This window comes from Mandrillus leucophaeus, unplaced genomic scaffold (assembly GCF_000951045.1).
Source record: "Mandrillus leucophaeus isolate KB7577 unplaced genomic scaffold, Mleu.le_1.0 Scaffold73, whole genome shotgun sequence".
Taxonomy (NCBI): Eukaryota; Metazoa; Chordata; class Mammalia; order Primates; family Cercopithecidae; genus Mandrillus; species Mandrillus leucophaeus.
Window position 1 is genome coordinate 1,204,079 of NW_012107919.1, and position 13,691 is coordinate 1,217,769.

Here is a 13,691-nt window from a genome sequence, read left to right on the forward strand (position 1 = left end):
AGATGGTATTCAAACTGGGTTTGGCAAGTTGTTCACGGTATATGTCTAGGGGACGGGCAATAGATAAAAAACATCATGAGGATGTAGGTAAGGATTGCTTGCCTGAGTTCCTAAAGGCATTAAACTGGGCCTATGTATACTGATTTTTTTTTGTTTTTTTTTGTTTTTTTTTTTTCTGAGACAGGGTCTCACTCTGTCACCCAGGCTGAAGTGCAATGGTAGGATCATAGCTCACTGAAACATCTAACTCCTGTGTTCAAGGGATCCTCCTGCCTCAGCCCCTGGAGTAGCTGGGATGCCAGCATGCCTGGCTAATTTCTTTTTTTTTTTTCAAGTAGAGGCAGGGGTCTCACTTTGTTGCCCGGGCTGGTCTCCAACTCCAGGGCTCAAGCAATCTTCCAGTCTCGCCTCCCAAAGTGCTGGGATTACAGTCATGAGCCACCACGTGCACATTTTTGTGTGTAACCATGTATGGTACCTTCTCTGTATAGAGAGTCTGCAGCATTTTCAAAGATTCTCAAAAGAATCTGCTTGATAAACAAGATTAAGAACACTCTTCCCAGATTATATCTAATACTAAACTTTTAGTATTCCATGATTTTCTAAGGCAGTGAGTCTCAAAGCACATTCCATTAAATGCCAAAATAAAACATCAAAACTCATCCGACATTTGTAAAATGCAGATTCCTGAGCTCCCCCACACTAGATCAGACCAAATCTCTAGGAGCTGTAAAAAAATTTAATTTCAACAAACTTGGAGGAGGGAAGAGAGGGAATTCTGCACACACTGTTAAAGCACCTCTGCTCCAAGGAATATGTTATGAAACATTACACCAAAAAAACTGAAATAAATTGTTCCCATTACGGAATCTTTAGGAACCCCAATACACTCATCTTACTATATGACTTTGTGTGATTTTTTTTTTTTTTCTGGGCCTCAGGTAGCTCAGAATATGAAGGCAATGTCTATTAGACCTATTTAAATTAAAATTCATTCTGTAGAGTGCCAGGAACGATGATTGGCAGGTAATACGTCACATTAAAAAACGTCAGTCCTATTCTCCGTCCCTGCCTCCCTCCAACCCTCTCCCCAAATAAGGAAAAATAATACCCAGCTTGCCATTTTGCATACTGTTAAATACTGCAAGAATTGTGTTAACTGTATTAATATCATCACTAAACGACAATTTTCTATAATAAACTTTTTGGTATGATTTATCTCCTAAATGTTCGCTCTTTCAAGCGAATATTTGCTTGAAACATTCTCCTGGACCATTGTCTGTGATGCCGTAGGAATTTACAAATTTAAGTCTTCCACGAGTCATGGCGTGGGGTAAAACTCCACTGGCCTCAATGAAAACACCTCCCAACAGAGAGGCCTAGAAAATGAGTAAGAACTCCCAACAGTGGCTTTTCAATCTCAGCAACCTTGGGCAGCTTCTTCTCGTCCGAGACGTCTGACAACCCTAAAGAAACCTGAGCCTTGACTGGAAAGGGGGCTGAGGGAGGAGAGTTTGAGAACCCTCTCCGCGCCTCACAAATAACCCAAATTCCAAGGCAAGGTCACAAAGTCATACAAACCAGGAGGCCTAGGGTAGGGTCGAGTTCTCCCAGCTGCCAAGAAAGCCCTCCACAGCATGCATTAGGCCGAGTCGGCGGACCCCACCCAGAGAAAGAGAGAAAGGAATAGGGAGGCCGCGCACCTCAACACCCAGACGCAGGTCCTCAATCAAGACTGCCCCTGTCCCAGGCCCATCACTCAGCTACACAGAGAAGCTGAGCGAGCCCCGGCCACTCACCCCGAAGCCACTGCGTGCTGTGAAACCATCTCCAATTAGCTCCGCGGCTTACAGACCACCCAAGAGCCCCCTTCACCAGTCCTATGCTTCGGCAGCCAGGGAAGCCCACAAGATAACGCAGTAGCCGCGAATCACAGCCTAGCCTCCAGGAGGCCGCCATCTTCACGGCCTTCTCACCGGCTGCCCGCAGCACAGCCTGATGTCCAGCATCAAGGCCCCGCCTCCCACATGGTTGGCCACGCCCCCAGACGATCGAGGTGCCTTTAGGTCTCTCAGACTTGAAGCCCTCCTAGTCCCGCCTCCAACCACGTTGGCCGCGCCTCCCGGGCAGTCAGGGGCGCTGCTGGATAGCCCAGCCGGAGGGGCCTTACCAGACCCCGCCCACCCTGTTCGCCCCGCCCCCGGGCTGCCCTCAGCGCCGCCTGATTGCATTTGCGGCCTTGCTGCCTCAACCTAGGCTGAGCGCCGCGAGCAAAGCGGTGCGGAGATTGGAGGCCGCGTGGGTCCCTGGTCTAGGCCATGTCTGGCTGTGACGCTCGGGAGGGAGACTGTTGTTCCCGGAGATGCGGCGCGCAGGTAGGGGCGGGGTCACCGGTCCCGGTTATTCCCAGGAGTAGAGGCCCAGACGGAACCCGGCGGCGGGAGCTGGGCGCGGGGTCGCGGGCCGGGCGTTTGGCTGCGGGGCGGGGCTTCGGGCCGGGCAGTTTGCGACCCTGGAGCACCGCGGCCTTCGCGTTGGGAAGCAAGGCTGCGGCTCCAGGCGATCAGTGGTCCCGGGCGGGGCGCTCCGACGACGGGAGCTGGGCGCCAAACATTGGAAAGAAGCAAATAACGGAGAGAGAATAGCGTTTGGGTGACCTCAGCGGGTATTTATCAGGAAGACAGGCCAGAGAAGGAATCGTGAAGCTCTGAAGTGGAGCTGGGGCGAAGACCGCGCTCCCCGAGCTTCTTTTCTGCGCCCTGACCAGTTAGGCGTTTGGGGAGACTTTTGGCACTCGGGAGACATTTGCCGAACCGGAGCTGTGCCTCGGCTACCAGCGCTTTGCCTTTGAACAGTTGCTCCATGCCTATCTCCCTTTAGATGAATTGTGGGATGATCATGGGAACGATTCTTCCTTAAGCCGAAGTCAAAGGGAAATCCACCCTCACTCTGCATGTAGTTTTCGGTCATTTACACAGACCAACAGTTTTATGGAGCACCTTCTCCGCGCTCAGAGATGGCGGTACATAAGACAAATGGCCCAGGGTCTGGAGAACTAGACGAATAAGCAGTTTCAGCACAATATGATAAACCCCACCTAAGAGGCAGGGAAACCCCTCAAAATTAGCTCCCTTATTCCCCCTATCTTATTCCTCCCATGTATATCTTTCTTAGGGTTGAAAATCCTAATTAAAAAGTAGTAACTAGCAGGAGATTTCATTGCTAAGTATTTGTCAACCGCTGTCTTGTTTGAATAAGTGACTTCCACAAATTAGCGAAGACTACTCTGAAAATAGAATGGTGGATAGGCAAGGGTGGATGGGAGAGAGAAGATCTTGGAGATAGGACAGATAATTGGAGATCGTTCCTAGGCAGGTGTGTATGGAGAAGTGTTCATGCCCTCAATCAGTAAATCTTAGTGTAATGTGAGCATCAAAGAGAGCCTTAAGGGACCCCAGAATAAACTAGGATTCTCATACCAAACATGGCCCACAGACAGCTTGATGGACAGGCATGTTTCGTTTGCCTGACTCAATGTTCATGAAAAATTTGAGCTAACGTTTCTTTTTTTTCGACACGGAGTTTTGCTCTTGTTGCCCAGGCTGGAGTGCAATGGCATGATCTCGGCTCACTGCAACTTCTGCCTCCTGGGTTCAAGCGATTCTTCTGCCTCAGCCTCCCAAGTAGCTGGGATTACAGGCGCATGTCACCACGCCCAGTTAATTTTTGTATTTTTAGTAGAGATGGGGTTGCACCATGTTGGCCGGGCTGGTGTCGAACTCCTTACCTCAGGTGATCCACCCACCTTAGCTGCCCAAAGTGCTGGGATTACAGGTGTAAGCCACATGCCCGGCCAAGTCAACATTTCAAAATCCAGAAGCATTTCAGCTTCTTTTAAAACCTCAGAACATATGGTGACATCGGGCCCTTATTTTTTCCTGGGATCTGGATTGCGGTTGCTAGTGAACACCACCTTTACCGAGGGTGCTGGCCAGGTTACCACAGCTTCCACTGCTCACACTGGATTTGAATATCCAGTTAAATACATGAGCCCCTCTAGATATTTGTGTCTGTCTGGTTTTGTACAAATACATAAAAACAGCAATAAGAAAAGTTTTAAGAAGTCATAAAACTTCATTGTAGTTTTAGGGGGTCATGGGCAATTGAAAGAGACAGCCTCTTTAGCCTTAAGGAAGGGGAACGTTCAACTGTAAGTGATTAATTCAAAAATATTTAGTGAGTGCCTACTATGTGCCAGGCATTGTGGATTTAAGAGTGCAAGCTGCATCTGGTTCCTTCTCCCCTAGAACATGCTGTATAGTGGCAGAGACAAATTAGCAAAGAGACAAGGATGGTATGACAATATGACATAGTATGACATATGACAATATGACTTAGATGGGAAAGTTCAAGGTAGTTTAGGAGCATACACTTGACTGGGTTAGAGAATACCTCAGGAAAAAGTGAAAGTATCTACTGAGGCCTAAAGGATCAGGAAGACATAACCACATGCAATGAAAGTAAAGATATTCCACGTAGGGGAAGTAGCATGTACACAATCTCAGGGTTCTCCCTGATTATGGACATGGTGTGTTCCCATATTAAGTTTGGTGTTCTGGAACATAAAGTAGGGGCCAGAGACTTGAGAAGAGATGAAGCTAAAGAGAAAAGCTACTGAGAGGTGAAGCCAGCTGGGCTTCTGGGTTGACTGGGGACTTGGAGAACTTTTCTGTCTAGCTAAAGGATTGTAAATGCAACAATCAGCGCTCTGTGTCTAGCTAAAGGTTTGTAAATGCACCAATCAGCTCTCTGTAAAATGGACCAATCAGCAGGATGTGGGTGGGGCCAAAGAAGGGAATAAAAGCTCACCTTGCTGCAACCAGTTAGGGTCACCTTCCACGCCGTGGAAGCTTTGTTCTTTCGCTCTTCACAATAAATATTGCTGCTCCTCACTCTTTGGGTCCGCACTACCTTTATGAGCTGTAACACTCACTGTGAAGGTCTGCATCTTCACTCCTGAAGTCAGCAAGACAAGGAACCCACCAGGAGAAACCAACAACTCCAGGCACGCCACGTTTAAGAGCTGTAACACTCACTGCGAAGGTCTGCGACTTCACTCCTGAAGTCAGCAAGACCGCGAACCCACCAGAAGGAAGAAACTCTGGACACATCTGAACACCTGAAGGAACAAACTCTGGACACACCATCTTTAAGAACTGTAACACTCACCACAAGGGTCCACGGCTTCATTCTTGAAGTCAGCGAGACCAAGAACCCACTGGAAGGAACCAATTCTGGACACACTAGGACCAGACCTAAAGGACCTGCTAAGCAAATCTTAGATTTTTAAACGAAGGGCAATGAGATAATCAGCAAGGCGACTGAAGAAAGCCTGGGGATTGCTGGCTAGAGTTAAAAAGACTAGAGGCATGGAGACAGACTAGGAAGCTATGGCAAGAATCCAGGCAAGAGATGCTGGAGGTCTGAGTGAGGGAGTAAAATCAGAAGGTCTTGGTTATTGATTAGATGTGTGTAATGAGAAAAGAAATCAAGAATGACTTTTAGGTGTCTGATCTAGTGATTGGGGCCTGGTGGTCCACCAGAAAGAGAATACAGGAGGAAGAAACAGTTTATCATGGGCGTGTTGTGAACATGTTGAGTTTGAGGTACAGCCTCAGCATTTGGTACTATACACTGGGTGTATTAAGCAGGGTTCTCTAGAGGGACAGAACTAATGGAATTATATATATATGTGTGTGTGTGTATATATATACACACACACACACACACACATATATATATATATATGGGGAAGTTTATTAAACATTAACTCACATGAACCCAAGGTCCAACATTAGGCCGTTTGCAGGCTGAGGAGGAAGGAGAGCCAGTCTGAGTTCCAAAACTGAAGAACTTGGAGTTCGATGCATGGGAGAAAGATGTAGGCTGGGAGGCTAAGCCAGTCTCACTTATCACATTTTTCTGCCTGCTTGTATTCTAGCCACCCTAGCAGCTGATTAGATTGTATCCATCCAGATTAAGGGTGGGTCTGCCTTTCCCAGCCCACTGACTCAAATGTTAATACTCCTTTGGCAGCACCCTCACAGACACACCTAGGATCAATACTCTGTATCCTTCAATCCAATCAAGTCAACACTCAGTATTAACCATCACACTGGGTATTGCTTTCAAGCTAGGAGAGAGACCTGGATTGGAGATAAAGATTTAGAAGACTTGCTCACCAAAACCTTCCCTCTCAAGACCTGTGCATTATTTATTTATTATTCTGTCTTTGATAAACACTCTTTTCTGAACACATATTATTTGTATGTGTTGAAATAATATGAATAATTATTGAAAGGCTCTGTAGCCCTTTCAATAATTTTTGTTATCCTTTGCAGTAACTTTCCCAAGTGATTTATGTTTCATGTACTTTCTTCTTGTATTCTAAAGATTCTTCAGGCGTCAAGTGTGTTATTTTCAGGTCAGATTCAGCTTATGACAATAATCTCTAAACTGGCTTTACAGTTCTGAAATTAAATCCCTACTGACTGGCCCTTGAACTGATTTTTTCTAGCATCAGCAAAGTCACAGAGTGTTTCCCTAAAAGAGAAAGCATTTACTCAGAAACTGTATATTAAAGTCCAGGCTGAAAAATGCAAACATGAGTTTGTTCTTACTCTTCAGAAACTTGGGCAGTTGCAAATGCGTATTTATAATTAATATATATGAGTAATGGGCAGTGGAGCATGAGGGGAAAGGACGAAGTTCTGTTAGAGGATGACAAAGTATTTTGCAAGTTTACAGGGAGGGGAAGGTCATTTCATACAGTGACTCATGGAAGACTTTATGGAGAATATGGCATTTTAGATTGGCCAGATGGAAACCAAAAAGAAGATACTAGGGCCAGCATATGCCCTGTTTTAAGAGGCAGCAGTACACAACGCTGATCATTTTTGCTATGTGTGAGTATTATCAGCCCATTGTTTAGTTTTGCTTTTTTAAAGGAAACTGGAAACTCAGATTTTATATGAAATCTCTTGACTTTAAAATTTAGGCTCAGACTCTTTCTAAGCATTGTGTAGACCAAATAAACAACTTCCTGTGAGCCCGAAGCAGTCTACAAAATACCATAACCTCTGATATAGGACTTTTTTAAATGTAAGAGATATGATCTTAATGCAACCACTGTTTATTGAGCAAAGCACTGTGGTAGGTATAGCTTATACCAACAACCCATTCCCTACCCTTTAGGGAGCTCTGCTTAGTTGCAGAGAAAAAACAGGTAGGGACTACTTCTATTTTTTAGATTTTACCTTAACTATCACAGTGTCCTATATCTGTTGACGCTGAACAAATATTTGTTCTTTGATATTTCTGCAACACAAGGACATCCAATACCTTGCCCTTTTTTTTCCTTGACCTCATCAGCGCTGTTCATCTTTACCTCCCCCTCACTCTAACATCCCATTCCCATGGTCATATCCTTCTCTACCCAACCCCTACCCCTTTACCATACACTCTTTGGGGTATATTCAATTATATGAATTAGTGTCTCTACAAATATTCTGGTGTCCTACTGCAGCTGGCCTCTGAGTAGCATGTGACAGTCCTCTGGGGAGTTTCCTTTTACAATCCCCTAAGTAGCTGTTCCAGAACCTCGCCATTTCACCTCATCCTTTACCCCACACCTGTTTCAAAGGTGACCTTTCCTCCAAAATCACAAAGAAACTGAAAGCTTTTAGGTGTGAACTTCTTAATTTCTTCCTCTTCCCACATGCAGTATAATATAAAGGTTAAGGACCAGGATCTAGAATCAGACTGCCTGGGTTCAAATTCTGGCTCTGCCACCTGCTATCTTGGTGGCCTTGGACAAGTTACTTAATCTCTCTTAGTACTATAGGGTTGTTACCACGATAAAGTAAAGTAGTCCATATAAAGTCTTTAGAAAAATGCCTGGCACAAAATAAGCACTCAATAAAGAAATGTTAGCAATTCTTATTATCAGTGGTATTATTACATATTTAATATTACATTGTTAATATTATTACATTCTTACCTGCATCTTTACCTTTCCTCCCGTTCCTGTTTTTCTAATGCTGGCTTCTCTCTCGACAAAGTCTGACCTTTTAGACCTCTGCTCTGCTATATGTTTAATCTCTCCCTGTCTCCTAATGTTACCCCTTAGCATGTAGTAGAAAACTGTCTGAATTAGCCAGTTTTCCCTTCTTTTTCCCTGTCTGGCCGTTCTTTATAGCAACACTATTGAAGGAGTCATTAGAACTCCATACCTCCACGTTTCATTTACTTCTAAATGAAAGTGAGTGAAGCCCACTGTGATCTTGCTTCCGCACCTAGTCTATTGAAACAGTTGTTACTTAAGGTCATGGTTGACCTAATTTACATATGGAGTTGGCCTAGCCAAACCTTTAGCCAGGATGAACCCTGCCACCCATTTCTTTGGGCCGGCGTTGAGCAGCTGAACATTGCTGGAGAATATTGCACAACTTTGTTGTCTGGCCTTGCTTCATGATTTCAACCTCAGACCGGCACTTAATGCTGCCCAACGACCCTTCTTTGTTTCTTTAGTAGTTTGCTGTTCCACTCCCCAAGATGACTGTTTTATACCTTTTATTCTCTTGTCAGGCCTCTCATACCCTGTCACCATACTCTCAGCTGATGACTTTGTTTATATTTAAGACAGTATAAGTCACTGGGTAATGAACTTCCTTGCCTTCCTACCAGAAAACCTACCAATCTGCTGGAATGTGAACCCAGCTTCTCTCTCTTATTTCATGAAATGGAAGAAGCCCAGTTCCTCCACTGGAGCTCAGGATCTCCAAGCCCTCTCACCTTCTATAATTATTTCTCTCCCTCTCCCCATGTCTCCTATTAGGAATCATTTCCTTTCTGGTAAGACTGTTCTCATCAGCTTTCAAGCCCTTCCATATCTGGCCCCTACAAATTTATCTTCTGCCACCCTCAGCACTTCCTCACTTCTGCTCCAGCCAGCTGATCTTCTACCTGTGAAATACTTACTCACTTCAGAGCCTTCACACTTGCTGTTTCCTCTGCCTGGAGTACTTGCCTCTCCCAGCAGAAAACCTTTCACACGCACACATACTCATTCATCATACACTGGCTTAGATCATGTCTTTTAGGTCCTAGATTAAATGCCACCTGCTCAGAGAGGCCTTCCTTGACTGCCTTAATCAAAGTTGATCCCTGCCATTTTTCTCCAAGTCCCTTGTTTGTTTCCTTCTTGACACTTTTTACAATTTATTTGTATATTCTTCTGTTTACTTTTTAAAAACTCCTCCCTAGAATGTGAATTCTTTTAGGTCAGGCCCTGGGAATTCAGGTCTAGTTTATGGCTGAATTCCCAGGGCCTAGAAGAGTGTTCAGCACATGGTAATATTTCTGACCCACATCCCAGGGAATGATATCCACTCAGCTACTCAGCTGAGCACACACTTGGGAGTCTTTGAAGCCTTCCTTTCTCTCCTTCAGTTTTCTCACCCCAAGTCCTTTATCTGCCAAATGCATCTTCACAGTCCCTGCCTTCCAACTTCCTTTTTAAACTCTTTCAGCAGCCTCCCTGCTCTGCTGAGCTTTTGCTTTCTTGGCCGCTGCCTTTCAGCCTCTTTCCTTTACTGCCACTGTGCAAGTGTTTCAAAAACAGACTCTTATCACATATCTTATGTTTCAAACTCCTTGGTGGTTTTCAGTCATCCGTAAAATATAGGCCAAAGCCCTGTGCATAGCATGGAAGACCCTTTAGACTCAGCCTCCCTTTTACCTCCATCCTGCAGAACGTAATTTATAACCACTTCCAGCTACTAAGCATCCTCTCTGACTGAAATACCCTTTCTCCTCTTCACCTACCCAGCATATACTCCCACCATCCTTCATTAAGACAGATATAAACAATACCACATAGAACAAACTACTGGTGTTAATTCAGAAGTCTGGAGATCACTGATCCAGATTATTAATAGAAGGAGACTGATGCCCAGAAAGTATCACTGACTTGCCTTAGGGCACACAGCTAGTGGGGGTCAAAGCTAAAAACAGGCTCCATGTCTTCTGATTTCTAGTCAACACTTGACTGATGAGGAGGAGGAGGAGGGTTTTTAAGTGCAGTGAAGGTAGAAGGGAGAGCTGGGGCATTCAAGTAAAGAAAACCAAGATGCACAGAGAGACAAGTGCAACAAATGTGCAGAATGAAACAAAGACCAAGGACAGAGAGAAAGTACAACACATCTTTACTGTGCCTGCATTCAGTCCCTTCCTGAGGCCAGTGTCAGGAAAATAAGTGAAAGACTTTGAAGCAAACAAAAAGAGTATTTACGGGGTGTTTGGAGTTATCATTATGATATTTTACAACTGTCAGTTGTGGAATCCTGACAGTTACACAGGTAATTATTGTTTATGGAAATGCAAGTTGTGTTCAATGGAGATTCATTTTATTGTTAACCCGTGGACAGTGTCCAATTTTGCTAAGTCAGGATTCCTCGTTACTTATATATGTATATTTTGAATTCTCCCTTTGAATCAGTTGTGACATCTTACTAGTCTCCCCGTTTATTGATGAGTTAGTAATAGCTTACATGCATGTTATTTTATACTTGTATGAGAGTCTCCCAGGAAAACATGTATGTATCTGAGGAATATATGCCTGTATTTGCTTAAGTTGAAAGAAAAGATGGGGGATGGGATTAGAGCCATTGTTGGCTGTGAGTAGTATCTCAGAGACAAGCCAGGCTGATTTCCTTAAAATAACTAGATTGAAAAATGGGAAAAATAATGTACCGAATCAAAACTTGTTAGATGTTAATGATTTTGATATGTATAAAATGCTGTTAAATGTGTTTCCTCCTCACTGTATAACCTCTACTATAAATAGTTGATTGTAATCAATCTTTAGATACACATTTCAAAATTATTATTATAATTGAAAACCAGATCTAACAATAATAGGAGAGTAATATTGACATTCAGTAGAGAACTAGATACCAACTAAACCTTTCCTTGTCAATTCTTGTTAAAATATATGTTCTGGCAGTTCCTTTCTTCTGGACAGTTTAAATGACTTCATTTTCACCAAGTATATCTCTGTTGGTGCCTGCTAAGTGATAATTCTCTTTGAAATTTTAATTTTATGGGTCTCAAGGATTGAAAATGTATTAACAGCAGCTGCCTTGTCATTGTTATTACTGTAGCTTGAAGCTGGCTAATTGCTGTAATACTCAGCACTGGAAAAGACAAAAGAGAAAGGGGAGACCTGTAATAAAAGACCATTTTCTGTAATGTTTGCAATTTGCTGTACAAATTGATAGTTTTAAGGGTTGGAAGACTGCAGGAGTCTTCCCATTAGCTGTACTTTAAGATGATCAAAATATCACTTATATCCCTAAATAAGGAAATAGGAAATTATGCAGGCATAGGTAATTTGGGCTAGATTTCTTAAGGACAGGTATAAGAAATACCAACAGTTTTTCCTTAATAACTCCTGTCATATTCCCTCCCTAAGGAGATGCCATCCTAACTGCTGTTAGGGGGTTTGGGGCAAGGACTCTTTCTGGCTACTTCTGCTGAAAAGGGACATCAAGTGGGGAACAACAGCTAGGGCTCCTCCTGGGGTTGATCTAAGGGTCCTCGGAAGAGTGGCATGTCCGTGTGTGGTTCGGTTTGCAGCACCATTTGGTTTGATTGCTTCTAGGCAAAAGGAAATGATTTGAGTCATAGTATTGAGTATGCAAGGTCCAAATATTAATACAAGACATATAAGTAAGAGGGGGCTTAATAAAGGAGCTAACCAATTCCATAAAGAAGACTGGAATTCATTAAAGAGGAATTGTAGGCACCCGGAGCTGAAGCCTGCATGTTCTTGTAGCCTGTTAATGATTTTGATTTGATCTTTAAGTACCTGTAGATTTTCCTCTGCTTTACTAGAGGTGTTAATCCAGAAGCAGCATGTTTTATTTATAAGCACACAGGTACCTCCTACTTTAGCTGTAAGGACGTCTAAGCCCTGTCTATTCTGTGCTACTACTGAGGTGAAACAGTCTGTAGATTGCTGTTGTGCCTCTATGGCACCTACAGTTGCCTTCTACCCTTGTTGCATCGTACTAGAAATATTAAGTACTGATCTTTCAAGGAGAGTGATGCCTGTAATCCAGACTAGACCTCTGGCTACAGAATTTCCCATTCATGGTTTTTCTAAGATGGGATTGTCCTGTGCATGCCCTCCCCAGTCTGCTCTTTCAGTTAAATCTCCCTATGAGGGCATAGAAATGATAGGTCTCTTTGTCCAGCATATTCAGTGTAGTGTAGTCTCTAGAAAAGAGCCTAAGTTAGGGATGACCCCAGATGATGCTGCCATCTTGGTAGAATTTAAAAATAATAAGTCAGGAACTAGTGCTACTATAGTATAAGTTTCCTTCCAATGCCTTGGGAGGATTAAATGTATCCAGGAGCCACAAAAAACAAACAAACAAAAACACTATTCCTTGAAGAGACAGTTCTAAGTTGTGGCTTGTGAGAGACACCAGCAGATTTTTCTTGTATCTTAGAACTTTCCCTTCTTTACATATAATAGGGGCATCCTTGGGATGAGGATATCCATAGTTATGATATTTACGATGCCATTTGGAATTTGACATGCCAAGTGAGAAGCGTCCACCTGACAAATGGAGTTTCAAAAAATTAAAGACATAATATGCCCTGGCCAATATCACAGATGATCCTGTGGCAGGGGCTGTCAGTCCAGATGCCTCCAGTTCGCCCACATTTCTGTAAGCTGTTGCTATTAGCAAACATCATACAAGGGCCTGGAATTCCATGAGGGGGCATATTCGGAAAGGCCCATGTTTACATTATAGTCAAAGTGGTTACTTAGAGCATGCCACTGCCATCGGGACTTCCAACCAGAATGAGAGGCTAGATTCTGAAAGCCCCCCAACTAGGGCTTCTGATCCTTTTGTTGCACTCTCCTCCGTAAATATTTGAACTATCAGCAATTACAAGTGTGATGTTACAATATCTGAGATCTCCCAAGCATGGTCCTTCCTCGCTGCTTTTAAAGCAGAGGGAGGCATTTGCTATTACTGGGCTTTGTCCCAGCTGAGGATGTGAAGCTTATCTTTGGGCAGAGTGTTGCCCCCATACCATGTCCAATTTATGTCTGGTAGGTCTTTAAGGGTAAAGGTGAAGCCAATAAAGGGAATCCTAAGACAGTGAATTGCTGGTCATTGTAAGTTTCTTTAGCGTCACTGAACTGAGCAAACCACTTAGGATGGACCCAATCATTAGTCTTGATGTACAGGTGGACCATGGCAGGTATTGCAGGAGCTAAAGGGTGTGATGTTTTACTAAGTCCGATAAAGATTCCTAACGGACTAAGTAATAGTAAAATGCTCGTATTTACTTCCTTTTCGTAACTGTTATTCCTGCTATGAGGATAATAATTAAGCAGAATGCTACAGTAATTGAGATTCTCTGTCTGATATTCCACCCTGAGGGTGCTACAGCATATAGTCCTACTCCAAATAGTAGAGTGAGTAAAACAGTCCTGCAGGAGTGGCATAGTAAATAATTTCCACCAAAAAGAAGTTATAATATTTGGCAGCGAATCTCAAAAGGGGAGGAGGAAACGACAAGAAGTATTTGGTGAGGTAGGGGTGAGACTA

General features: G+C 43.6%; 2 protein-coding genes across 6 annotated transcripts in view; one reads left to right on the forward strand and one right to left on the reverse strand.

The window, feature by feature from the left end:
• Positions 1-2,568, reverse strand: part of PDHX (pyruvate dehydrogenase complex, component X) — a 74,191-nt gene extending 71,623 nt beyond the window's left edge. For 2 of the 3 annotated variants that reach the window (XM_011965532.1, XM_011965529.1), the window contains exon 1: positions 1,800-2,473. In XM_011965532.1, the coding sequence (XP_011820922.1) occupies positions 1,800-1,959 (160 nt within the window). In that variant the 5' untranslated portion in view covers positions 1,960-2,473. Of the gene's footprint in view, positions 1-1,799 lie in introns of all 3 variants that reach the window. The other variant, XM_011965530.1, reaches the window with a different exon arrangement.
• The window catches only part of APIP (APAF1 interacting protein), a 37,540-nt gene continuing 25,955 nt past the window's right edge, over positions 2,107-13,691 (forward strand). For 2 of the 3 annotated variants that reach the window (XM_011965527.1, XM_011965528.1), the window contains exon 1: positions 2,107-2,375. In XM_011965527.1, the coding sequence (XP_011820917.1) occupies positions 2,319-2,375 (57 nt within the window). In that variant the 5' untranslated portion in view covers positions 2,107-2,318. The remainder of the gene's footprint in view (positions 2,376-13,691) is intronic. The other variant, XM_011965526.1, reaches the window with a different exon arrangement.